Below are 27,873 nucleotides of genomic sequence, written 5' to 3'. Positions count from 1 at the left end.
CGAAAAGGCAGCAAATGACAACTGAACCAGAATACATCCTTTGCTGCTCATGGTACACAAACATAAGAAAAGAGAAAAGTGAGCCAGGAGCAGGGGAATGGCAAAAACGACTGGACTGTGCCAAATTTTCTCTCACTACCCTTGCCAAAACATCCTGTTGTCTCCTGAAATACAACTTAATGGTAGCCAGTGAACAAGAAGCCCAATCTAAGGCCCACTGAATCAATAGCAATTGATTTTTCTGATAACTCCAAAGGACTCTGTCTAGATCCTGCCCTCAAAAGAGTTCATTTGTTCCCTGGCTGTCACTCAATTATATTTCTTCCTAAAGTGGATCTCCAAGGGTTGAATTCCTTTGAGTATATAAGTCTATTCACAATAATCCTGTTTAAGTTCTTGCACTGCTTTCTTTATTGGCATACCTGTTTGCCTGAGATTAAGCCTCACATATTATTAGCTCTTATACATCCCCACTAAGGAGACACACGGGGGAAAAGGAGTTGACCAAGTTCACAGTGATGGCAGCAGCAGCAAGAAACCCCAATTCCACTAGATTCCCAGTTCTGCATTTGAGCTGAAAAACTATCTTTACTGTAATGACTTGTACTTTATTGCTTATTGCTTGCACGCTTTTCAAATTAGAAGTGCTCTGGGCTCCTCAGGATGAAAGGTTCTAGCTAAGCACATATTGTTCTTGATGTTGTTATTATCATTAAGATTATCCACAAATAGAAGTGTCAACGTAGATTCAGAACAAGTTCTGCTGAGGCTCATATATCTTCCAGGCATCTATCCATGCTGTTATACAGCATTAAGGTATGAACAGGGAAAGCCATGTACCTAGTCAGAGCTGTGTTTAAGTGGTCTGCCAATTCCAGCTAATCACCAAGTTATTTACTTCCAGTTTATTAGGCCGAAACTGCCACTAGCTGTTGGCAGCCTCTAATATTTACACCTTACTTTCCTGGGGTCTCTTCAAGTACTGCTGTAATAAAAAAGCCATTTCTTCCAGGTTTAGATGCAAGAATTAACACACAGAGCACCATGCCAGACCAAGCCAAATTCTGATCTCAGTTACAAATGTGCAACCCCATTGATTTCCAATGGCTTAATTTGCAATGGTCTTCAGCTGTTGTACCTGAGAGCACAATTTGATCCACCATTTTCACAGAGAGGAGTAACAGCAGTACCTCTTATACACTTGTGAGTATTTTAAAACATTCACAATAACAGTTGGACAAATACCAATCACAATCAATGGCCCTCAGTCTCACTTTCATCATATTCAATAAAGCCCAGGAAGAGCAATTCCTCAAAAATTAACCTAAATTATTCTCATTCACTTTATATACTTCTATTGCTTTTTATTTTTCAGTATTTGAGCACCTCAGAAACTTCCACATATTTATCCTCATAATACTCGCATGAGGGAGTGAAAAGCTGTAATTCCTTACTGAATTGGTGGGGAATTTCAATGGAGAAATTAAGGGACTTTCCCAAGATCACAGGGGAAATTCTATGGAGAAATAGGGTTGGATTTAGGTTTCCCAGACTGTAGAGAAGAGGACCTATGATACAAGAATCCCCTTCTATTGTTAATACTTTTCACTCAATACCCATAAAAATACAGAGCAAATTCTCAAATCCACTCATAATACTTCTCAACCTGGATTTGCCTTTTTTAGCCACATACATGGTCCTTTCATGGATAACACTGATATTCCTGGACAGGAATGCTTTCTTTCTCCCAGCTGTAAAGAAAACGTGATGTTGGTCTAGTAACATTGCTTTTTCCAAGGAATGTCCACTGTGTGTAGTGTTTTCCTTTGATTTTAGATGCATGATTAAAACTTACAGCATGCCCTCAGTTGTGTAAGGCCAAGAGAGTATTAGCCTGTGCAGACAGAACATGAGATTTCTGATGCCGAGCCTCCACTCTGAGTTGTGCTTTGTGCTCTATATGACGATCCCAATCCCTTTACACCTTTCCAACTGCCAACACTAGGGAGTTCCACAATTTGCTTAGGGCCAGACACACCTCTACTCCTAGGAAAACTTGCTAAGAAAGAGCCAGGGCAAACCAATACTGACTCATACCACATGTGTACTTACTCAAGTGACCACTTCCAGAAACAATAAAAAGCTACAGACAAGTCCTGTCCTGCAAAATTTATGCATTCACAGCTCGGTATAGGAGGCTGGGTTCACTGCAATGGGGAGAAGCCACCATGTTACAAAGGATCGTTTTCTCTACATGTTCTCTCAAGGATGTTTTCTCCAACTTTCAAATAAGGATGTAGAAATAACCAGTCAGGAAACTACAAGAGACACTGCAACGTATTTTGCTGAATGCATTGCAAGCTGTACTCCATTCTTGAGGGTGAAGTCCTGGCTCCACTGCAGCCCACAGAAATCAAGTCTACCACGCAGTACAGACCGACCGGTGAAGCCACTAGGCCCATAGCTCAGGATGAGTAGCTCACCGGCTAATTTAGGATTGTCGTGTTTGCATCAAATACATTGTAACATTTTTCCCTACAAGAAAATAAAGCTTCAAAGAGAGTGGAGAAAAGAAGAGAGAGAAAGAAGATAAAAGTAGGTTTTGTTTTGCTATAACCTGAAAATATGATATGGTAGAGAGACAACTAGCATTTATTTTATTTCAGTCCACTTACAGATTTCCAGGCACCTTCTGAGGTATATCAGTTGGGGACTCTTGAGATTATAGCACAGTCAAGTAGATATATGTCAGGAAAAATGATCAGAAATAACTAAAAGGGCAGGCTTTACCCCAATAACGCAGAAAATGTAGCTGCTCAGTCCACTATTATCTGTGAAACATAAACCAAGGGTTTAAAAAAAAATAATTAGACTTGAAATTAATGTCATTATTGTCACATCACAAACAGAAAAGCCAGCTAAAAGTAAAACAAATCTCTCCCCTGTCTCACCTCCTGCCTGCTGTGTGCACAGTGCCATTCAGGTACCAGGGAAAGGGAAGGCCACGCTGGAAGTACTGTTCTTTGGTGTAATTTTTACATCACTACAGTACAGAAGCTGATGTAACCCAAGCTCGGGGATGCCAGTATCCACTCTATCCTTTCGTATGACTCCAAGTCCTCTCTCTGTCCCTTTCATCCTCCATCTCCCCACATCTCTCTTCTTCCCTCTCTCTTCTCCCATATACACACATCCCAAACCAGCCTGAATTAAAGACAACAAGGAAGATTTGTGTTGGACTTGACATCTGCTTTTGTCGATCTGTGAAACAGTTTTATAGTCATAGGCATTATTTGAATGGTGACTTAACATAAAAAACAAATGCAGAGGCCATTTCACAAAAAATTCAAAGCGACAAAAAAGCTAACTATTTTTTCTCTTTCACTCACAGTAATATTGGAGAACATTTTAACAGTCCAGCAAAGGTATTTTAAAAGGGGCTTTAAAAACCAAGTGCTCTGCTTTTTGGAAACACTGACAATCCTACTGCAGCTATCAGAAATGCCTGCCCTTGGCCAAAATTTTTCCTCCTCCACACTGACGTGCACTGGCTGCTAACCTTCTCTTACACACTGGCTTGGGAGATGTACTTGAAGGGCCAAGAGGACTCTGCCTGTGAAAGAAATGTAAAGCATCATACGTTACTAAATTGGAGACCCCACGTGAAAAGATACTGTTTGTACCTGCTTTTATCCAAAAAGCTCTTTCTCCTATTGTGTGCAGGTGGATGTCATAGTTGTCTGCAGGCTACAAAAACTGATCTTGGGCCTAGGCAATTCAATCTTTTGCTCCTTTTGCTGTCTGCTTTCCACGAATCTGCATGAACTCAGACCAGCAAACTTTGAGAAGCATTGGACCTTGCTTGCCAGAAATGCTAGAGCACTTCATCAGTCCACAAGTAGAAAAGAGAACAGTATCAACTTAATCTTTTTCATGGGTTGAATTAACTTCAGAATCAAGGCAGCGCATGCAATACCACTGGAAACTGGACTTACCTGCCCTTGGACAGCATACCGACTCAACTTTGTGAGTAAAAACTGAGACTCAATTCCTGTTTGCAATCAATTCATACAGCATTTTCCTGGAGTTTGTCAATTTGAGGATAATGCTATCTTGTGTATAGATATTTCACAACCAGAGAAAAGAAATACCTGGGATACATGATAGGTGTGTGACTCTGAACTGTAGTTGCCACCTAACATCTCTCTTTTGATAGATAGTGGTATCTCAGCAGCCTGCTCTCCAAGCCAGTGCAGACAAGGAATGGGCAGCACACGTTCATCAAACTAACATCTGCTTTCAATTCTCATTTATAGATGTGGAATCTTTTCAACTGGACATTAATCATTCTCTACAGCAGCAATTAGATACTTGAGACAGATCAGAACAAATCAAATTAGCCTTATTTATTAAACAAAAAGTCCTAAGGAGTAAATAAAAAAGACACCAGACCATCCTGTGTGTAGCAGCATAAAAAGAAAATTAAGATCTTGAAACTCAGGAGTCTAAAAGCTTTCAGGTGCTATTTTCAAAGACTCAACTGTAACCAAATAGCAGAGGGCTCTACTGCAGAATGCCTTTTGGATTATTTCAGCAATAAGGTATAATTGAAAGGATTAACGTGAATGTAATGTTTCCCTTCCAAAAATTCCAGGAATGCCGAAATGACTCTCATCTGCACCGTATGACTCATGTTTTTAATGCTAGAACTTCATTTTCACTTCTGAGGAATTCAAGCTCGGGGAAATGTTACCACAGAAATACTCATTCAATTCACAAAGGAAAATCTCTCTCTCTTTTGCTGTGGTTTAGCCCTAAGAATCACATCTTTGGAGAACATGGCTTGGTTCAACTTCAGGTGATGGACATCCTGCACACCAAGAAGAGAAACCACTCTCTCTGAGGGATGAGAGATCAAGGAGATCACTCTGAGCTCAGATTCTCAAACCAGCTTGAACCAAGCACAGCAGCTTCCTGTTGCTGGGTTTCTCTTGCTTAGCATGGCAGACAGCTGGCAGAAAGCAAGACGGGGGACAGTGCGTGGGACATTTGCGTGGGAATTAATAGCAAAACATTCATAGCCTTCATGACAAATCTGGCCTAGCCTAGTGGAAGCTGCACCAAACATGCAATGCTTTCTTCCTCTTCTTTTTCTTTCAACCAAGAAAAAAAATGCTTCTGTTTTTTAACAAAGACACAATGTAGTGTATTTGTTATGGACAACTGTCGGTTCCTATGTGGAGAAGAGCTCTCATCATCTAGATATATATATGAGCAGCGCTTGGGGTTTTTTGTTGGGTTTTTTGTTTTCAGGTTTGTTTTTTTTTACAATGGAGGCTAAATGTTAAGCAGATGAGAAGTTTCATGATAGAATATGTCTGAGAATGGCATTACAGTTTGGTCTTCCACACGTAAAATGATCCTCGTCTTTCTAGGCAACACAATCACAAAGCTGATCATCTGTTCCCATCCAGAAAGCCCCATCTCGTGCCTGGTACCCTCTGCACTTGGAAAGTTCTGCATGGAGGAGAGCGATTCCAGAGGAAATCCCAGGCACCATGAAGGGAGGGAACATAATTCTGCTGTGTGCCACAAAAAAATGTGCTGACTGTTTTATCGTCTCTCCTCTTAGTACCTATTCAGGGTTCCCATCAGCGGGAACAGGGTTTGCATAGGAAGGAAGAACATGCTTCTTCCAGTGAACCAGTCCAACCTCTCCTTCTCCTTCGATATCCACAGCCGAGCATCCTCCCAAACTAATTCCTTCCTCTCCCTTCCCCAGCTCCACATACACCTGACTGTAATAACAGGCGAGATAACATCTGGGGTTAGCTCATTACATGTTTATTACTCCTTTGTTTATTTCTTCATAAATACAAACTGTTGTTACCTGTGCAAACCTGTGCATCCAGCCCAGTTCTGGTGAGCCTTGAAAGCCCCAAACTGAAAATAGCCTAAAGATGTGAAGAATCACAGCATTACACTCCAAAAGGCAGCCAGTTAGCTGATGTATTTAGAGAGAACCATTGCAACATACAGCACGTATGTATGGTTTTATATTTAAGATTTCCTGGCTTGGAGGTACTGTGTTAGCTAGTTAGATATGGTTATAAATAGAAGCGCCTGCTAACATTAATCACAATAATTTGGTGATGTAGCTACCAATGTGAAATTATGAAAGGCACAGGTACCTTGCAAAGCCAAGCACAGTGTATCGCTGGCCAGATCATTTATCAGCCAGGGAAAAAAACCTTTCCTCCATGTTCTGTGATCTCATGCAAACTGGAATCTGAGAGAGAGAGGGAGGAAGGGGCCTTGTTTTTTGATTTGACTTGATTTTTCATTTGGTTCAATGTAACTTTAAGAAATATTAATCTGCTCCTTCATTTAATTTCATCTGTACCACTGGCCAAGAGAAATGCACTAATTTATAAGTTGAAGCAAGCCTTGAGATAATGTCACCCACCATTCATCCAAATTTGTCACTAGCATCCCATTAAAGCCGTAATTATTTTTTAATTAAAACTAAGGAAGCTGGCATGCATGTGCCTACTTTATACATCTGTTATGGGTTAAAATAGCTTTTAAAAAATGTTTTTTTAGACCGCAGTCTTTTGTGGCCATGGCCTATGCCAAAGAAAACGCAAACTTGCTTATTTTCTCCATGGGGCGCAACACTGCCTATGTGTGCCTGAACAGATTCGACTGGCCGTGAAAAGAATTCTAAATAAAACACAAACATGGAATTTGGCAACGCCACAGAAGCGAGCTTAAGACTAATTCCAGCATGCGGACGGCTCTCACACAGCAAGTCTGGCTCCACTATAAATGAAACCAGGCTCTGTAAAATCGCCAGTAAAGTTTGAGTTAGGATTTAAAGAGACAGAGCTCTTATTCCAAGATTTAAGGAAAAAAAACCACACACACACACACACACACACACACACACGCATACCCCAACTTATTAAGGAAATTCATGCTAGCCCAATAAGTCTGCACATTGCAAGCTGTGTTTACTTTCAGCAGTCATTTCCACTTAAAAAAAAGGGGGGGGGGGGAAGGAAAGAAAGCAAATGCACTTTGGACTTGATTTTTAAAAGGGAGATCTAAAAAAATGCTGTAATTATTACTGCAGGGACCAGTGGCAGAGACAGCAATGAATGAAGGATCTACCTGCGGGGAAGCAGAAATACTCTATTAAAAAAGAAAGCAGTACGAAAACTCAGGGCAGAGTAGGGGAAGGGAAAGGTGTGGATGGGGAGAACCACCACGGCCAGGGCGGCCACGGCCAGAGCAGCCTGTTCTCAACAGAGAGCCCAGCAACCAGGATGTTGACTCACGGTGCCTTATTGGGAGGGAGGTATATGCAATACAGTCCCGCACTGCCAAGGAGAGGGTGCGCAGAACTAATCCCAGGGCAAGGCAATCCCATGGGGAACCCTCCCCTGGCAATCACAACCAGCCGGGAGAGCCGGAGAGCCGGCCGAGAGAACAAAGACATCTGTGAAGAAAGAGTGAGAGTGAGGAAAGAACACCAGCATTCACTCGTCTTTACCTATTAAGGATAAAACAAGTTCAAGAAATCCTAGCTTATAATCACAAGGCATGGCCTGGCAAATTTAACGGGAAAGGGCAGGGAGTGAATTAGGTAAAGCAGTGATGGTACAGTCTCCCACACATCTTTACTCTCCCTTACAGATCTGGATGATATCAAGCCACAGAATTAAAATTAAACCTCAAGTGCCCACCTCAAACCCCGATCATCAGTCTTTTCCTCAAAAGGCGGAGAGGGGAATAGCAGATTTGCTGGCTAGAAGCCTCTAAATATTAGAAGAGCTCAGACATTTACAAGTGTACTCAACTGCACTAATGGACTTTGACGGTGGTGGAGGGACAGGTGAACATCAGCTTTCACACTGCTCCTTGTGGAAAATGTGCACAGAAGTACAAGGCATACTTGAGGTGGGGGGGGGGAGGGGGAGGGTTTTAAGAAATTTAATATATTTAATATTTCACAACTATTCTACATATCTGTTGATCATGATAATACAGAGTTTGGCTTTAATAGGCTATAGAGATTTCAAACATTCTACATCGACTTTTGCAAAAGAGGCATTAGTTCAGTTAAAGGGGGAGACAAAAATACAGAAGGAATTTCATTTTTTTTATTAAATTATATAAGGCTTTGCACAAAAGTAAAGGTACTCACTAATCTTGTCCTCACCGTAGGCAAAACCACAACGATCCTACTCTCAGTTTAATCAACAATTCACACGTTTTTACAAAGGATTTGGATTAATCAATCCATAAACACTCGGACATAATTTTTGGACAGACTTTGCATTTGAAGCCTGTCTGTGCCACAGTAAATGAACTTACACTCTTCCTGTTCAACCAGAGGACAGGAGAAAATAACCCAAACCTCTTCTAGAAGATACATACTGAAATAATAACAGCTCCCTTACAAGCAAAAAGGCCTGCTGTCATGCTGAGGTCTTACTAAGTTCCATTAATTTTTATTTTTCACCTTGCTCACTGTGGACGCTTTTAAATGGTACGTCTTTTCCAACAATACTCTGATTCTTACTTAAGCCACTATACTTTCACCACAAACCAGATTCTCTGCTGTCATTATGGCGCAATGCCACTGAAATCCAAAAACGTCTCTTAGAAAGATGCTTGGCTAAGGACCCTGTGTGCTGCTGCAGTCAATAACCAATCCTTCAGTGGACGGAGAGTACAGTATGCCCTGAAAGCACCACACTTGTCAAATGGCCATGGAAGAGATGTAAGGATCGGTCTTAGATCAGGACCTCACCTGAAATAATTTAGGTCAATGTGGGACATATAAGGAGACAGTCTGACACGCAGAAAGAACAGGACGGAGGCTCTCCTCAAATTTCCAGGGGATGGACTGAACATAATATATTTATAATTGGCTCTGAATGGCCAAGTGACAAAGCATAAAAGCTGCAGGTATGTTGTGTAAACTGGCCTCTCTCTAACCAGAGATTCCTTATGTTATTAACAAAGATAACAATTTAAAAAGCACGGTTTTATGGTGTGATTCCAAATGCCTGTGTCTCCCCACCGCCTTGCTTAGTGCCTGCATTAACCTCATTCCATAAGTCCCAGGACCTCTAACTCTTACAGCTGAATTCATAAAAAATGTAAGCCCTTGCTATGTGGGATTTTTGCCTGCTTCCTTCCAAGTGCATATTTTACTGACTCATTGAACTTGGCTTTCCCAATTTGTGCTACAGCAGATTGCATTGCCTGGAAGAGGCACCCATGGAAATGGATTGATTAAGAAATAACAAGAGGAAAAAAAAGGATAGCAAAGGCACATGCCACACTCTAGCCCACCAGATTCCTGTATGTATTGCAAAAATGCTTGTAAAAAGCCTGTCCAGAAGAAACCAAGCACCAAAAAGAGTATGTTCCCAACAGTTGTTTATCGATCTGTAAAAAGAAGGACCAACATGCAGCCTTGTGCAACACAGGAGCACAACAAGGCATGCGCAAGGTGCACCAACACGGCTTCTTTGACTCAGATCGCTTTCTGAACATTTGAGCAAAGAATTCTTCCTTTCATTTATTTTTATGAAGCACTCAGAAAAGAAGAAATAACCCAAGTCCCCTGAATCAGGCAGCTCTGGAGGGACATGGGGTAATTTTTTGCAGAACCATTCCCTGGCCTAAATCTGAGCCGCCCCAGGAATATGTGATCCAATTCCTCTAAAAAATAAAATAAAATAAAGCCATTTCACTATGAAATGTACAATTCCTCACTATTGCCTCTGTCTTTTCCACATTGGCTTGTGAACTAAAGAACAGTCCTCATCACAACTACTAACACCATATGCCATGGTTTGCCCTACTTCCCTTTGACACTAAGAGTTATATTTGTGCACACAAGATTTATCTTTGTTCACCCAAACTGGACAGCCGAGTTGACTTCCTGGTGCACACATACACACATATGAACACATCTGCACCTATCCGATGGAAAGTGAGAAGAAAGGTGATGACAAAAATCTACTGCTGAAGGAGTAGAAGAAACCTTGTCCTAAACATGCCAGGGGAGGTTGTACAAGCTAGCCGTTTGGCATATGCTATGTACAAATGAACAACAATTTACTAAGAGGAAGAATAATTGCAAATATTGCCTAGTACATGTGTATTAAAAAAAATCAGCTCTTAAAAAACACAGTGTGCTGCTCAACCAAATGGCAAAGTATCTGACAAACAACATTACCCCAAATTTTGCTGCTTCATAAGTGATTACTTCCTTCCTTCTCTTTCTGAATTTGATTTTTTACCTTTTTAGGAAGTGTTCACCAAGAGACATTCAGACAACTGCCTGAAAAGGGTGGAAAAGAGGTAACAGCAGGGAGAGGCTGGTCCTATGCTGCAAATCACCCCTGATGATTACCTTGTTGCTCCTGCTGCAAAAAGACAGAAGGGATTTCTGGCCCTTTGCTGAATATGACCATGCACCATATTTCAACTTCAAAAATATATCTGCTCCTCCTTCAGACTGCTGAGAAAAAAGTGTTTCTAGGTAGGATGGCTGTCTGCATTTATGGAGGTGCCCAAACCTTGCCTACTGCACCCCATTAATGCAGTCTTTATTGATGTTGATGCTTTCTGGAAAGTACAGCAAAAAAAGCCAGGAAAAGAGAAGATTCTGATTTGTTTGGGTCTTCCATCAGAGCAGCAGTCAGCTTGCCATTGGTGGTGCCTCCTCCTGACCAATCTACTCACTCCCTTCCAGACTAATGATACTTCCAAATATTTAATGAATCAAGAGTAAAAATTGGGGGTTTATTACTAATGTGAGCAATGAGGCACAAGAAAGGAGCCCTGTTAAAAAAAAAAAAAAAAAAACACTACCCAATGAGAAAGAACAGAAATGTCCTTCCTTTGGTTTCTCGTAACCTCTCCTTTTGCCTCATCTCCCACCTGATGCCACAAAGTGTCTTCATGCTTTAACAAAGATGGATTGTTTGCTGTGCAGTCCCATGGTACTTACCTATATTCTGAAGTCACCTATCCCTAACCCAACCATCATTCAGCAAACTCTAAAAGGAAATAAATTCGTCTATTCCAATAAGTAAATTACAAAATCACCTTCATCCATCTTGTTCCTATATTTTTAAATTTGATTGTGGCCAGAGAATTGCTGGCTGGGAATTACCCTTCCCCCACTCGCACATACACCCTTTAAAAATGCAAAATCTAGCCCTCTATTTCAATATTTCTGATGTCAGTGACCGGTGTCGGCTCTCCCCATACAGTAACTGCTTTAAAGCGCTGCATACAGCACTGCATTAAAAATTAATTACACATGCTATTTTATTGATAGTGCATAATGTAATGAGCACCAGCTGTGCTAAACATCCAAACTCCTTTTTAAGACAGCTATAAAAAAAGAAAGAAACTGCACTTCCAAATGCTTCTCCTGTCAGAGGAGAAAAACAGCAACATCTTGGATGGATTTGAAACAAGATTCTTTGATTTAGCTCTCCATTTGGAACGTTTGAAGAGTTCAGACTCTCGGGCTCAGCGTAGTGGTATGCGATCGAGTTAACTCTCTAAATGTTGGAGCCATTGTCTTCACTGCAGGCAATGTTTCCTTGAACCCTTTTGTCTTGAGACTACTAGATTCAGTTCCACCCCTTAATATTGCAATTAGGAGCCTTGCTTTTTCCTTGGATGTCTGGAAGTTGCAGGCATCCACTTTTAAGCACCTTTAAATACCACTATTGCCCCCGCTGGTTCTTAACTTTACATAATTAGGGCTTACAAAGTTACACTGATAGGGTGTCTTCTGAGAACAAAGCCTAAGTCACATTTAAATTGCCAGCACTGCTGCCCCATGCAGCACCCTAATTTTAGCTGCCTCTTTGCTGTCTTAAAGTCCCTTCATCGTCTCTTAATAAACACACCATGTAGTAAAAAAATAAGTTTGTGATTAGACAAATCTATTTTGAGTTTAGATCTGATTTTAATATCTGGTGAGACAGAGGAGCTGCATAGACAGACAGGTCACATATGCTTTTAATACTTGGATAGATGGATGAACACACAGATTGACAGATAGATGAAAAGATAGATACATACATACAGACTGATGCATTGCTGTTTTCAGTATATACATCTCTCATACATCCCTGCACTCCATAAGTGTCAATTCTACTACAGCATGCGTTAAATATTTCACTAAAATAAATAAATACATGTAACCATGACTAATAGGGACATCTCTCCTGAATGTTAGCCAGTACTTTATGCAGACCTTTTCTTTATGCAAACCTTTTCTTTATGCAGCAAAATGAAAAGATACATTTACAAATGGTCTCAGGGCAACTCTAGGTCTTTGTCTGCTCTCACATACAAATCCCCAATTCCTCTTTCTCCTCTCAAAAAAATACCCAGAGCTGATCAGAAATTGAGTTTTGGAGGACTATTTTTTTTGAGATTCCACTCAGCAAAAATGAGGAGTAACATATCAGCCATCGTCCTGGGACTTGATGAGTTAGGAGGTTTTTGCTGGATGAGTTTGCATTCTCTGCTCTGATTACTGTTTTGTTTTCCATTGATCCTCCTGAGTTAATAAAACCCAGTCTGGAGTGAACAAAAGCTTGCTTCTTTTTCTAGTATGAAATGTGCCGAGTGCATACCATATCATTAACATAAAAGTTTTTTGAAATAATACTGCTTTCTAGACAGACTGTATTAATTGCATCAAGCCTTTTACAGCAGGGTGGTCTAATCTAGCTCTTCTCATTGGCTGACTGTGGTTATAAAACCAACACAATTTGAATACTGTGATATAATTGAAGGAGGGGAAAATATTATTTTAAAATCTATTATTTACTTACAGGTACTTCTTTTATCTTTATTGTTCCTTAATTTTTGCCAAGAAAACACCAGACTAAAAGATGTAGTAAGTAGAATTCAGTAGCCAAGTAAATTGATACCAACTTTACAAGATGACTGTGTGATTTGCAGAATGTCCTAATGACTAATACAGCTGATTCCTTGAATTAATAGGAGCTGGTTCCACTTCTCTGAGCTACGAACCCATGCCTTCCTCTATTTTAGACCTTTAACTTCACAATCCTGTCCATTAATCAGTGCTGCCCATGCCCACTTACTGTTTTTATAAATGCAACTAAGTATCATAATTGCTTTCCACCTCCTTCTGTCAGCCTACATGTGGGAAGGAAGCAGTTTTACTGGTTAGCTGAATATATGTGTATTAGACAGATTTAATTATCTTTACAGAGGTATATAAAATCCTCAGTCATGGGCCCAGGTCCAAAGATTCTGGATCAGGAATATATTTAAAAGCAGGCATAAGGGATAAATTATTATCTGTATCATTACAATCCACTTTGTCTTATGCCAATTAGAATTCCATTTCTAGGGCTTTTGCACTGTAGGATCTTCAGGGCAGGGACTTTTTCCTTTGGAGAACACATTGTAAAGTGCCATGCACTTCTGTGCTGAGATTTTCAAAGCTCGTTTCTCGTTAACTTTAATGGGAAATGGGCATCCAAATCTCTTAGGCAGCTTTGACAATTTAAGCCTTAATGTACAATATTAATAAATCAGCATCATAAAAAGAGCCTTATGAAGATGTATTGTGAAAAAATAGCCCCACAAAAAGCATCGCAGTGTATGTGTGCATGCACAGAGGCATATACTTTTCCTTACATAATTATGTCTCTCAACAATCATTTGCATGTCTCTGTTATGCAAAAAAAAACCTGTGTGCATTTTACAGTTACGCTAAGCAGTTGCAATTCATTGAAATGAAATAAAAAGCAGGCTCAAAAAAATCACCCTAATCTGGCAAGGGGTAAAGCAAAATGAATGCTTTGCCCATTTATATTTCAGATCCAAGCTACACAACCCTGTGAATTTCATGACTCTATTCCAACTTCTAATTAAATAGGCACTAAAAACATTTAAACAGGAGAACCCAATTCAACAGACAGAAGCCTCTGAGGCAAAAAATAAATAAATAAATAGACAGAGAGATTGTTCCAGCGATATGTGTAGATATTTTAAAGAATCATACTGAAAAACATAGACCTTTACTTGCAAATTCCTCATCCTGTGGTGCCTTGAACACAAAGAAAAGAACAAAGACAGAACGGACCACAACCAGCAACTAGAGACACAGTGGACACCCAGATCGGACTTCCCAGAACTACTATCAGCAGCACATTTTATAAAGATCACAGACAGCTCTGAATGAAGCAGAATGACTCCCCTTTTGCACAACTGAGCACTACTTAGCAGTACACTAGGCAATTGCTCTTATCTACGTTTAAGGTTTCCAAATGCAGCATTTACATGTGAGTATCCCAAATTCCACAGGCAGCCAGAAGTTTAGATTCTCTAGCACAAAATTGCTGAGATTCTTAAGGACCTGATTTGTGAGCACCAAGCAGAGATTTGGGAGTACCTGCAACTTCAAGTCTTCATATTTGCAGCCTGCTTGAAAACTGTATTGAAAAACTCCAGGTCCTGAATTAAATGAATGCTGAAAAACAGGAAAGGTAAGAAATGATGAAGGAGGGGGAGAGGCGGGAACTGTTGATGGCTTTTGTTCAAAGAAGAAAACAATTTCTCAGAAGCAAGAACAGGGCTGGCAGAATAAAAAGCTAATCAAGTCAGAGAGACAAGCAGATCTCTAAAGCTGTAGCAAAGTGACTACTGTAAATGGCTATATGAAAAAAAGAGGACACAACACAAGGACCATCACTAGGTTATTAGTCAACACATAGAAATCGCTTTTCTTTCATTTCCACAAAGTATTTTGGGAGCCAGAAAGATCCTATTCCCCCTGCTATAGGGTTTTAATCATGCCCAGGCTCATCTACAGCGAACACTAAGGGAGCTAAGAAGGGGTTACAGTAGATACAAGTCTCCTTTTCAAGGGGAGAAAATGTTTCTTTTAAGCAGAACTTGACCAACTACTGTCATAAACATGTAGCATGCACTTTGATATAACTTATTCTCTAAGTGCCATAGACTGCCGCAGTAATTATAGGAAACCAGGATAACAGGTCTATCACTCCGCAGAGCTGGCATCGTTCTCTGAGCAAACGGACAATTCCAAAAACTAACAGTGCACAACTATAAAGTGAGAACTGAAAGTAGGTAAAGTACAAAAGCCTTGTGTTCCCATGTTCTTTAATGAGCTATTCCTTCCTTCCTTTTCTATTTTTAGTTTTACTTTCTTCCCTCTCCACTAGCTGTTAGTATCAGAAGCAATTGGGAACCATGGGTGTCCAGTTCACCTACCTATCAGAGATACGTGTGTGTATACTTTATCAGTGAAGACAGAGAAAAAGGAAAATATGAGATAAATTCCAGTTTGTTTTACTAGTTACAGGGAGGAGGGAAGAGGGGGTACTCAGAGGAGAGACAAGGGGGCTATCTCACTTTCTGACACAGAGTTCACTATTCAGAAGAGCCTGTTTCTACACTCATTCCAGGCCAGTGTCAATCTACTGAGGTTGATGAAGCAGAGCCAGATTAAAACAGCATCCACCCCCCATGGTGAGTACAGCAACTTGGATAGGAAATCAGACAAAATCCCCTGGATGCTTTGACTGTGCTGCCCGTGTAACATGTTGCTGCAAGCCCAAGCTCGTGCCCCAGCCGAAGAGGCGGTGTGCAGACTGAGCCTCACCCAGGGGGCCATGGTAGCCTTCCACGAACCACCTGTGCTTCACATATGGGTCTAGAAAAGGACTCTGCAGAGTGTGTTCAGCCTCCTCCTGAGAATATTTTGTCTTTCAAGATGAGGTTTCCAAGATGCAAACTTAAATTCCTTGCAAAACTTTTTCCTCTTGCCTTATTGCATCAAATAGGGATGCACAGGGGTATTCTCATGAGACAAAGTGTGTTGTAGCCAGGTGGTGCCAATGCTTGTGGAAGGAAAAAGCTGTGCGGAGCAGAAGTTATGCCAGATTCAGTGGGACATGAAGAGCCATTTTCTGAAGGCTGTACTCACGACAGTCCTTGCTATCTGTCTAAATCCTTTGGTCCTCATGCATTACTTATCCACATCACTCTGTGGCCTCCCTAGTAAATCCCCATGCATGCGTGCATGAATGAGGGCTGCAGGGTTTGGCCCACCACAGTGAGCCGCAAGTAAGCGCTTGAGGATTTTGCCACAGCCGTATTTTCTTTTAAGCCCTCCCCATTTTCACCTCTCCAGCACTCAGTTCACCACAGACCCAATCTTACAGCTGAGCCACGCTCAAAAACACCCACTGATTTCAAAAAGATCTCTGGGTCTGAAATGATGGGGTCTGGCAACAATATGTCAGTGTCCTCTTTGGCTAGCTCGGTGCACCCTCATTTCCACATCACTTTCCCCTCTTTGCGATGACAAAAGTCAGGCATCCAAAAGGAATAAAGGAAAAGAAAAACTGATGGGGGAGAGAGGAGGATGTGTGGCAAGTTACCAAGGAGCATTTTCTGAAAGCGAGGGAAAAAAACTGCATGGAGCACATACATCCTGCATGCACATGGAATCTGAGGAAAGCCTTTAATACGAATGATTAGGGAGGAAAAAAAAAGACCTCAGATGTTAAATGTTATCCAATTAAGCTTAAAATAAACAGCCCAGAGAGATGAAATCTTGATACCAGGGTATCACATTATGTGAGGATTCTCAGACATTTGTTCACAATGTGGCATAAACAGACCAGCCGCGGATGCTGGTGACATCTGAAAGTGGGCAGACAGGAGGGAAGGGAAAGGGAAAAAAAGGAATGGAGTCACACACCCTTTCCCGCTCCCCGTCCTCTGTGATGGCGGATGGGAAAAAAGGAAGAAGGGGGGGGATGTTCAGGGCATTTTCACTGCCTTCCCCACACAACCCAGTGAAGGCAGCTCTCCCACAGTAAAGATGACATCACTTGGCAGCACTACTGACCTTCAGATAGCAACAAAAAAAAAAAAACGTTTCTATTACCTGACAACTGACAATGACATCCAAATGTGCCTGACGTCTCAGTCTGAATCTCAGTCTGAGTCCCGCCAACTGAGACTGCACGTGCACCACAGCAGGGCAGGCTAAGGCAGGGCGGGAGAGAGGCCAGTGCGCGGAGAGGTGACGTGATCACTGATGTGTGAGGGTGGGAGGAGGCAGCTATGGGAGCCCCCGGCAGGTTTGCAGGCCTGGACGGCCCTGGAGAAAAAACAATAGAAAAAACTGTCAGTCGGATCTAAGTTTGAAGGGACAGAGGAGGCATCATCAGGGAAAACAGGCGAGGTGGAGGCTGACTGCCTAACTCACTACACACTGCGTCTGAACTGATTTCTGGGTCAGGCTGAGACTGGCAAGGCTCACTCGAAGGCCAGGGAGGAGAAACAGGCTGGGGAGAAGAGCAAGAAGAGACCTCGGGGAACAGCGAAACCCCCACGCGCTACAGCAGCGCTCTGAACGCACACCCGGGCCGAGGGGCCCGCAGGAGGGGGCACGGCAAGGGGACGAAGCAGGCGATGAGGGAGCTGGAGGGAGGGTGGATGCAGTGCGGAGGAGAGCTGGAGGCGCTTAACGTCGCCACCAGCGCTTGCTTAGGGACCAAATCAAAAAGGGGATTATTGTTTTATGGCTGTGTTAATGCATTTAACTGACACAAGACTGGGTAGGCTTTATGCCGAGCTACTGCTGAAACAGGCTTGACACACCAGCGCAGACAAAGTGCAGTGACTTAGAGCTCAAATGGCTTCACAGAGGTGCCAGGAATCAAGCTCCCAGAATAAAGCATTCATGGGCCACTGTGCTGCCTTCCCATTTGAGCTGCAGCCAGCTATGCATTTTGCATGCCCCAATTATGCAGACTACTTCCCTGTCAAGCCTTTAAAGAACGGAGCAACCTTTTTCCTAATAGCTAAAAATTGATATTGTATCCTCCAACTATCTTATTTATTTTTAACCTATCTAGGAATCACCTGCCATTTAAAAGCTGTATTTAGAATTTTCTCCTGCTCCACTAGTAACACTCACTCCTCCTGGCACCAATCCAAAGAAGAGCTCCACGGCTAAAAAAATTAAAATACAAGTCGTAAATATCTATATACATCTGCACAAATACAAACAGGCAGATACGCACAAACACACACATGCACACACACTAGCTGGCGCAAATGAACAGAGTTTTAAAGAGAAGTTGTGAGAACAGCACAGCTTTACATCCACTGAGCATCCAACCCTGTTTATTTAAAACCATGCCTTCCATTTAATTACTAAATAAAAGGTAGCTACTAATCAAGGGCAGTTTCTAAATGAAGATATGTGGTGGAGTGGCCGCCATTAAAAAGCTGGCATTTGCCAACAGTTACCACACAGTGGTAGATCAGAAACCACAGTTTCCCCCTGTATTTAGATCAGGAAATACGTGTGCTAATTGTGGGGTATTTTTTGGCAAATGTTCTTTTTTTAATGGCAGCAATTCTGCCTGTGCATCCATGCGCACCTTGCATAAACATGCAAACATTGTGGCAGCAAGAAGAAATATTTATCCATGCTCCAACATTAGAAAAGCAACATTTTATAAGGGAGCCTCTCCACCTCGAGAGTCCCTATTTGGAAACTAGGCCTACATGTTGATCTGACAGCTACACATGTGAGGCAAACCGGGATACTTCATCCTTGGCACAGCATCCAGCACTCTAGTCTGCAAGGACTGCATTTGATTTTGTCGTTTATCTTAAATGGCTAAGAGACCACCAGTGCAAAACATTTGTGTGAAGCTTTTGCCAAAACCACAAGTGAAGAGTCTAAATTCCCTGTATAAATACTTGAGCTTCAAGCATCGAGGATAAAATTTGTGCTCTTTTGTGAGGACTTTTTAAATAGAAGCCATCTCTGTGGCTCATGGGACAAGGAGGGATTTTTTTTATTTGGGGGGCTCAGTTGTTTGGCTTTAGCAACTGTTTGATCTCCCTGGAAATATTACACAACCAGGTAATGATAACTACTATCTAAACTGTACCTATGCTATGTTCTGGGCAGGACTGTGAGCTAGGCATGTGGAAACAGATGTCAGACGTGAGATTTTTTTCTATATGTAGAGGAGCCGCTCCACTGCTCTGGTAACATATATGAATAACAAGCTTTTCTACAGAACAAGGAAAACCTAAAAAAGATTCCCTCCAATTACCTAACAATTATATTTTATATTTTTAATATTATAAAAATAAGTAGGCTACCACAGGCTAGGTCCAAGTTGTGAGCTTGGAATCTGGTTTTAGAGCAGGACCACAGGGCAGCTATGATTCAGGTTACACTGAAACGTATCTGCGGCCCCACCATAACTAAGGGCACATGTCCTGCAGTCACTCAGCCCTCTGCACACCATGATGCTATACTACAGCTCACAACAGGGTTTTGAAGCAGCCAGTCACACAGAGGAACCGTATGAGGCCCACCAAGTGCACCATTAACCACAGCTGCATTCATTTTAGTACGGAGGCGCACGGGTCCCAGCATGCAACATTACCCTGAAAGCAACTGTCTCTCCTCTCGTCCCAGTGGGCCCCACCTTTCTGTTAGCGATGAAGCTGATAAAATCTGCACAGCCCCGCGGCATCTGAGAAGACACTAAGAGCTCATCACATGGGTACAGTGAGGCCCTCCCTGCTCTCGTCCAACATGTTTCCTCTAGCATGGAAAGGAAATTAAGGTTTCAAGTAGGAGGTGTCTAATCATCTGGGGGAAAGAGATCCTGTAACAGTCTTCCAACAGAGGTAGCAGGGGAAAGCCAGAGATCTGCTTTAAAAAAGGTGCCTAACAAATTTATGGAAAGGACTATAGGATACGGTTGCCAGTGAAGAGATGGAACTGAATTTGTGACTCTCAAGGTCCCTTTCAGCCCTTCAACTCCTATACCAGGAAATTTTAAAAGTGCTAATCCAGCATCAGAAAGGAAAGGTGAGGTAAGGAAGAAGGGAAAGAAAGAACAAAAAAGGGTTCTGGCAGATCTTCAGAGTCCCACCACTACTATAGCAACCAGTGCCAAGAAATAAAGATCCCAGGGCCTCCAGACCAGAAGGCCAAGTCTGCCCCTATGAACAACTTCAAAGCAGGTGATGCCTTCTCTTCTTTGCTACCACTTTAGGGTTTGCTTTTTTATTTTAGTAAGTCACAAATAACAGGCAGCCCTATAAAATCAGACAAAGTGGCAAATCATGAAGAGAGAAATTGTATCCACTGGCCTCATGGAAAGGGGTGGAAAAAAGGAGGGCACCACTGTTAGGCTACACCTCTTTATAGTTATAGAAAGGTTAACAGTGATACTCAGAAATACTTAGCTTGTGTTTGCTAAGAACATGTCTGGGTTTTACCCCTCCAGTTCCTTTTCTGTGGGATTCTTCTGCATAAAGCTGAAAATGAACATGGGGGCTCTACCCTTTTTCAGCTTAACTGAAACAGGTGATAGACATACATAAAAATTAACAAACAGATAAAAAGATAAACACATATTGATAGGTAGAAAGATAGATGCTTGTCCTAAAGTGATGCTAAGACTTCTCCACTCAGCCCACGCAGTACCAGGTGAGGGACAGGAGTCTCTGGAAAACTATGGCCAAACAACCACATCATGTTGCACACTGGTTTTAAAAAGAAAACACTCCTGTGAGCCCCTGGCTGCCACAAAGGGCACAACCACAACCTGCACTAAGGGAAAGCAGAATGCAAAAAGAACTGTGTTGCAATTTTGGAGGCTGTTTTGGAAAATCTGATCCAGTTGGGGTGAGCGGGCACACACGTGCAGTTCTGTATCTCTGCACACACACTGACAGGATGTCTGAGGCTTAACTCTCCTCTTTGATCAGCACTGGGAAATCACTCACCTGCACTGCAGATCTCAATTACATATTCTGCATTCATTCTGCATGGATGTGAGGGGAGTTCTGCACGTAGCATGAGTGCGAAACATGCAAAGGGACTGTCAGTGTAGATAAAAGATCTGCATTGCTGATAGCAGAGGAGGATTTTGTCCTTATGCTTTAAAAAGGCTTAGCATATACTCATTGCATATACATGGCAGTAGCTCACAGGTTATGTTGACTCCCAGGCACCACTAAGAGTAATTTTTTTGCTCTCTGCTATTTTTAAACTTGCAAAGAAGAAAATAAGGTAAATTGGACATGACCCCAGAAGATGGAAATGAGCATAAGAGCCTAGATGAACATGACAAAAGCCACAATCAAGGCATAAATTGCATCCTTTTGTTGTCCCTCTCCCTGAGCCTAGGCATGACTGGCCATATGACACGGTATATGTAAAACACCACACTCCTCAGGCACATCTGCAGAAAAGTCCCTGAGCTAAGCACAAAGACAGAGCTGCAAGTAGCATTCACAATGTCCCATCTGAGTCGTTCAGACCAGGGGACCTGAATTTAATTTAAGAGAATTTGCTTTACGTCTTATATTGTGTGTGAACATGGCCACATGTAGCTATGTAGCTGGCATGTCTCTCAGGGTGTTGTGTGTTTGCCTTGGTATGTGGTTATGTGCATATCTGCACAGGCAGACAGGCAGCTGTACAGGCAGACACATAAGCCACCTAACAGGACATGAACCAAGTTTTTCTGTGTGTCTGTCTGGTGACGGAAAAATCAATCAGTAGCTCGTTAGAGACTAAAGTTCACTCCCGTTGTTAAAAAGAACTCTCTTTTAATATAGAGAAAAAGATCAGTCTAATGAATCCGTGGCTAAAAATTCAGGGTGCAGGCTGCAGCCTCATTCCTGCCCTGTGCCCATGATGGGTTCAGGGAGAGTACTGCAGATGTTTTGAGACAGAGTTCACATGTACCATTGCAGCAGCCTTGAACAGAGACATCCAAAAGTGCAAGACATCTATTCCCTAATCTCTCCAACAGATTTTTCCAAGTTTTTCCTAAAACAAGTTGTTTCATCTGTAATACATCCTCTCATATGCACCGTTCCCACCTGACATTTCTGCCTAATCTTTCTACCATGTCTTTTCACACAGTCACCAACAGAACTGACAGAAGGAAGCGTGTGCCCGCACACGTGCATACACACATGCATACGCACACGCGCACACACATGGGGTACTGAGACACAGAGGCACAAACATTTCCAACAGCAACTAGCACAGCAATGCAGGCACATCCTGCGAGTGGCAGATAGACAGAGAGTTCCCCAGTAAAGGCAGAAAGACAGAACAGCATATGCAGCTACACTAGTACACACACTTGGGCACACACCATCCGGCTTGCACCCAGACACACCTGCACACCTATCTTTACCTCTTCCCCCCAACACACACGGCAGTTTTGGAACAGTTCTCCTGCACTGACTTAGGAGGTTCTGTTAAGACTACCACTTTGCTTGAGCTGGAAACTGAAAGGCAGAGTTGGAAAGAGAAGAGGGAGGGCAGGAAAGGGATTTCTTGCTATATTTTGTTCAAGGATTTTTTTTTTTTGGCAGACAAGGATTCCCTTTGAATTGATACATTTCTTTCTCCCAAGAATTTCAAATGATAATGCATAAATGAGTCATAGATCAAGAACAGCGACGTGGTGAGCAAGGAGAAAGAGTGAGTGAGGGGCACTGGCACAGAAATTTGACAGTACCCCAACTCCCCCCCTTCCTCCCCCCATGCCAAGACATTAATTCTCACAAGTCGGAGAAAATTACTATGCATGAATGCAAAAAGCATGATCAGGAGTAATTAACATGGCTTCATATGCAAATTTTATTAATGCAGAAGTACAAAGTCATTATGCAAATGAAACTTACGTCAACTCTCTTGACAAATATTCATCTCTAAAGCTCAAGTTTCTCCCTTCTAATTTTTTTTTTAATTTTTGGTGTAAAACAAAACACAAAAAAAAAGTGACGAGGACTGTTTGACAAGTTTGCAAAGTTGTTTTTCAACCGGAGAAATTTATTCTTGCATTGTTGATATTTTTTTGTTGTTGTTGGCAGGTACACGACAGCTCATGGAGAAGAGAAAGGGAGGGATGGGGGAGCGAGAAAGCTACCAGCAGCAGGCAGCCAATCAAAACGCCAGCGGCTGTAATGAGCGCGATTGATGACTGTTTGGCTTTACTGCAGGGTAATGAACTAGAATCCAGTCTGAGGAGGAAAAAAATATGAATATTCATGAAGCTGTGCTCCTGCCTTTGATGATTAAAGAAATTTTTAATATTCAAATAAGCGCTTGCCAAGTGATTAACAAAGAACAAGCACGCAGGAATATGGAAATGGAGCTGTGGAAGATTTGGGAGTCACAGTCTGTGCAGTAAAGACAGCACAAAATTTCATAAACAAGATAGGAAGATAACCCAATTCAAATCTGAGCAAATAAAGGAGAAAAAATCCATTCTTTTTCATCAGTTTGGATATTGTATCAGTCACTTTGTTTTAAATGCAAAGGAGAATAAAAACAACCTATGCAGTACGACTGGGGGAAAAAATTCGTACCCTGAGAAACCCAACCCAGCAATTACAAAGTAAGCATCCTGGGTGAGAAACTGATAGGAAAATGATGCCTAAGTCCCCTGTCTGCTGTGGGCTAGTGCTTTCCAAAAGCATTAGTCTGCCTGATGCTGAGAGCCCACCAGCTATTGAGAATCTCCAACTTGTTGTATATGACAGGCAAGAGTCAGAAGTATCCTGAAATAACTGAAGCCAATCCCTGCAGTTAAATCCCTTTCACCGGCTAGGGAACGCATAGCTAGGCTTGTCCACTGTCTGGGGGAGGAGGGAGGGAGTGCAATAGAAAAAAGAAATATTATTGCCAGGAAAAAGGAGGGTGCAAGAAGGTCTCAACTATCCACCCTGGTAATCATTTGGTAAAAAATGTGCTTTCCATGTCTGACTGAGAAAGGTCCTCCCCTCCCCACAGGTTTCTGAACAAGGATACAAAAATCCAGCCACATTACAAAATGTCTGATAAGTTCAGGCTCTCACAGTTTAATAGCTTCACTAAGGATTCACATTGAAGCACATAATAACAATATTAGCTGCTAAAATGACTTTCGAGTTAAAATATATCTAATTAGCAGCCAATGACATCCTTTTTTCTTCTTTTTTGGAAAAGCAGTTAACTTCATGTCTACCTAATACAAAAAGGGAATATGGTTGAGCTCCTTCTGTCTCTCAAAGAACAGAGTAAGGATGTCTTCAAACTCTTAGGGCATTGGAAAACCGACTCACCTTCTTTGTTATTAGATCCTGGGGTTTCACGGGCCTGTTTGGCTTTTCTGCAGATCTTTAAAACCTCTGGTTAATTATTTCCTATTCTACAAATCTAAAGAAAGCATAGTCTAAGCACCATTTAATAATTAGCTGATGTCTTCAGAACGTAACATTTCAACTCTACTTAAAAAAAATATATATATATATATATAAAATAACATGAGGACAATGCTACAAAATGCACAAAATGGCCATGACTGGAACCTTCAGAGTTGCAGTGAGAACACATCATGGAGCTAATGGGATTTCCCCCTCCCCCTGCCATATCTGCTCCAATTTTAGAGATACAAAAATATCCACTATTTATGTACCACAGGAAAGAAAAGGGGAAAAAAAGAAAAAAAAAGAAAAAAAAAGAAACTCCTAAATGTAAGCAAAGATACGGTTAAACACCATGCAGAGGTATTGCCGAGAGTCTTTCCTCCGAATAATGCCAAGACCTATCGAACATGCCTGTTGTCTCTAGGTGCGTGTGGGAGGGTGAAGTGTTATATTACATAACATATATGCTGCAGCGGCTATGCACAACACTGATTAAAAAGCTTGACAGTGAAACTCAGCTTTCCGTTTCCTGGCTTTTGGTAGTTTGCATCAGACCCTTAAACACCGTAAATGTTATCTTTTGTCTATGAGATTCTTTGGCTTTATTTTAATCAATGCGTTTTCTCTTTTAATGACACAGAAGCAACTAACAGCTCATACAGTTGGTTGCTTTGAAACCCTTCTCAAATGGCAGTTAAGTTCTATCATATAAATGTGAATACTTAATATTTATGTCACACATTTTCTTTCTTTCTTTAAAAGCACCCCATTTACATATTTCTGGAGAATAATGATACTTCAGCAGGGCAGGTGAACACACATTTCAGCATATGGAGTCAATGTGGAAAAATATTAAGAGTCAATATTGTAAAAATCAGCCTCTAAATTTCAGTGGCTTGAATTGTGCATGCAGCTGTGGTTGCCTGTCAGTAGTTGGATGCTGTAATAATAATAATAATAATAACAACAATAATAACAATAATAACACGCCTTTCATTTCTCTAGTGCCTTCCACACAAAGATCTGGAAGTACTTTGCAAAGATAAATAAACCGAGCTTGGAACACTCCGTGTGGTTAATAAATATCTTAACATATCTAAATACCCTGTTTTGAGCACGCAACTCTTCTCACTGCGCAAAAATCCGCATTTTGGAAGGTCCACATATTGGCACATGGTATTTCGGAGGCTCCCACAGCGAGGGCAGGCCCCCAGTATACATATTTTTTAACTTACCTAGCAGACCATGTGGACTTCCAGCCCCCTGTAAGGTTGCTTTTCGAGGGCCAAAAGCCGCATTTTAGGAAGCAGGGTGCTGGCTTCTGGCGGCCCGCTGGGTCGCGGTGGGGCCCACTGCCCCGGGGGCGGCCACCCACCCGCCCCGAGGAGCCGGGCCCGGAGGCCTCGCCGTGGACCCGCACCCGCTCCCGTCCCCTCCCTGGTCGTTTTTAACAAAACTAAGGGGGTAACCGAACATCCTCGCTTATCCTGATTAAGGCTATGAGGAAAACGAGGCCCGGAGGCTGAATGAGGCCCCGCTTCCCCCCACACGGTGCCCTCCCCCCTCCCCGCGGTGCCCGCCGCAGAGCGCGCCCGGAGCGAGAGGAGGGGAAATAACGGCCGCGTCGGGCCCCGGCGCCGCGACAGGGCCGCGAACGCAGCACGCCGCCAAGCCGCTGCAGCGCACACGCGGCCCAGCAAACGGGAGCTCTGCCTCGCCCGGGCAGCGCCCCGCGGCCGGGGGCGCCCGCCCCGCGGCACCGACCGCCTCCCGCGGCCGGGCTCCCCCTTCCCTCCCTCCGTCCCTGTCCCTCCGTGGGACGCAGCCGGCGCCGCGCGCAACGGGGCCCCCATCCCAGCCGGATCGTCTCGCAGCCACTGCACTAAACTAACAAATAACAATAATCACCCTGATCTGTGGGGTTTGTTTTCCAACAGGCATAAAGGGCTGACAATAAACAGTTCATCAATTTTCCCAACTTTGGTCCCCAACTCTTATAATTAAGTCCTGGGGAGCTTCGATAGTTATAAAAATCCTTGTGGGGATTAAATTTTTTTGTCCTGATTATACCGTGAATATTTCTATACGCCAGCAAATATTCTTGATATAATTAAAACATATAACCACCCCAAACAGACGATCACAGCAATTTAACAGGCCCTGGAATTAATAAAGGAACTCAGCGGATGGAAAGAGTTGTTTCAAAGGATTGTCATGAAGGCAAAAGAACATATACAAGCAGCCAGAGAGAAACACCCCTCCCAATCATCTGGGAGCTTGACCACGAGACTATGGTCACGGTGCTAACAGGAAGGAGCCAAACTGGCCAGGGAAGAGCACAGGTAACCAGGAGTCAGGAACGCCGATGGGCTTCACCTCCGACGCGGCCGCTTGGGACTGAGCCCTGTCACATCTGCACACCCTGCACCGCTCACAAGCGTCCTCGGGCAGCACGCGGCCCCTGGAGGGGACGACAGCAGGGATTTGCTGCTCAGATGAGCACGTCTTCCTTGCCCCAAACTTTGCCTTCTACTAATATTTTCAATTTTTTTTCCCCTTCTGACACACACACACACAAAAAAAAAATCAGTGGTGGCATTAGGCAGAAGTGAGACTTTAGGAGCTCTTCAACTATTTGGTAGCAAAGTGAACTCCTGGACGCTGAGGGAACTTGAGGAAAGAGATGGATGGATGAAGTCACTCTGCCTCTCCGTGCCTCAGTCTCCCCATCTGTGAAAACCGGCTAAGGACATCAACCTGATTTTGTCAAGTGTCCTGGAAACTAGAAACACTCTGTACAAGCAATATAGGAAACAGCAGCGCTGTTAACTCTGTCACTGCTGGAAATGGAAGGAGAGCCATCAGGTGATGTCAAGGTCCGTACAAAACACAGATCAATATACAAGCACAATTAACTCTGGGAAAGAATCACAGTTCGTTTTTCCTGGCTCACCCCTTGCCGAAAGCAATGCAAATGTAGGCACCTTATAAGTGCTGAATTTCAATGTGAAAAACGGTTTACCTGTCTAGTGTGGATGAATGCTTTACGCTACAAGTAATTTAACAGAGTATGTGTGCATGGGGGGGGCATTAATTTGCACATTTATAATTTGCAGATTTGCCCTTGTGCACAGAGCACTGTTCACATTCAGCAGAGCATTTCACTAACACCAAGCAAACTTAAACAAGCAAAGCAGGGCAAGCAATCTTAAGAAACAAAAAGGCAACAGATTTTTAAAATGAGGATTCCCTTTGAGTTTTGGATTTCCCAGGGGAAAAGCATTGCAGCCATGTGTGTACAAGTGGGCTCAAGTTTGATAACTGAAACTGTCAAATTAAATGAGCAGAGCAAATCAGCTGGAGATTGTAAAACAATCCACCAAACGAGGGGAACCCTGAGGATCTTCAGCTTCACTCCTCAATTTACTGGACAACAGTACAACTTAGTAAATAAAGAATGCACTCTAAATAGAAAAGATGCTAGGAAATTAACCAAACAAGTTGGTTTTGATTAAGGAAAGAAAGCAGACAAATAAACCAGCAACCAAAGAA

General features: G+C 42.4%; 1 protein-coding gene across 4 annotated transcripts in view; it reads right to left on the bottom strand.

Annotated features, from left to right (window-relative positions):
* BCL11B (B cell CLL/lymphoma 11B) overlaps positions 1–27,873 on the bottom strand; it is a 98,271-nt gene that overhangs the window by 37,709 nt on the left and 32,689 nt on the right. For 2 of the 4 annotated variants that reach the window (XM_026079550.1, XM_026079551.1), the window contains exon 3: positions 17,009–17,224. The exons of the other annotated variants lie outside the window; for them this stretch is intronic. In XM_026079550.1, the coding sequence (XP_025935335.1) occupies positions 17,009–17,224 (216 nt within the window). The remainder of the gene's footprint in view (positions 1–17,008; positions 17,225–27,873) is intronic. 4 annotated transcript variants of the gene reach the window in all.

Source organism: Apteryx rowi, unplaced genomic scaffold, assembly GCF_003343035.1.
Source record: "Apteryx rowi isolate R43461 unplaced genomic scaffold, aptRow1 scaffold_5, whole genome shotgun sequence".
In the NCBI taxonomy this organism is placed as follows: Eukaryota; Metazoa; Chordata; class Aves; order Apterygiformes; family Apterygidae; genus Apteryx; species Apteryx rowi.
This window is presented reverse-complemented; position numbering and strand designations above follow the sequence as displayed.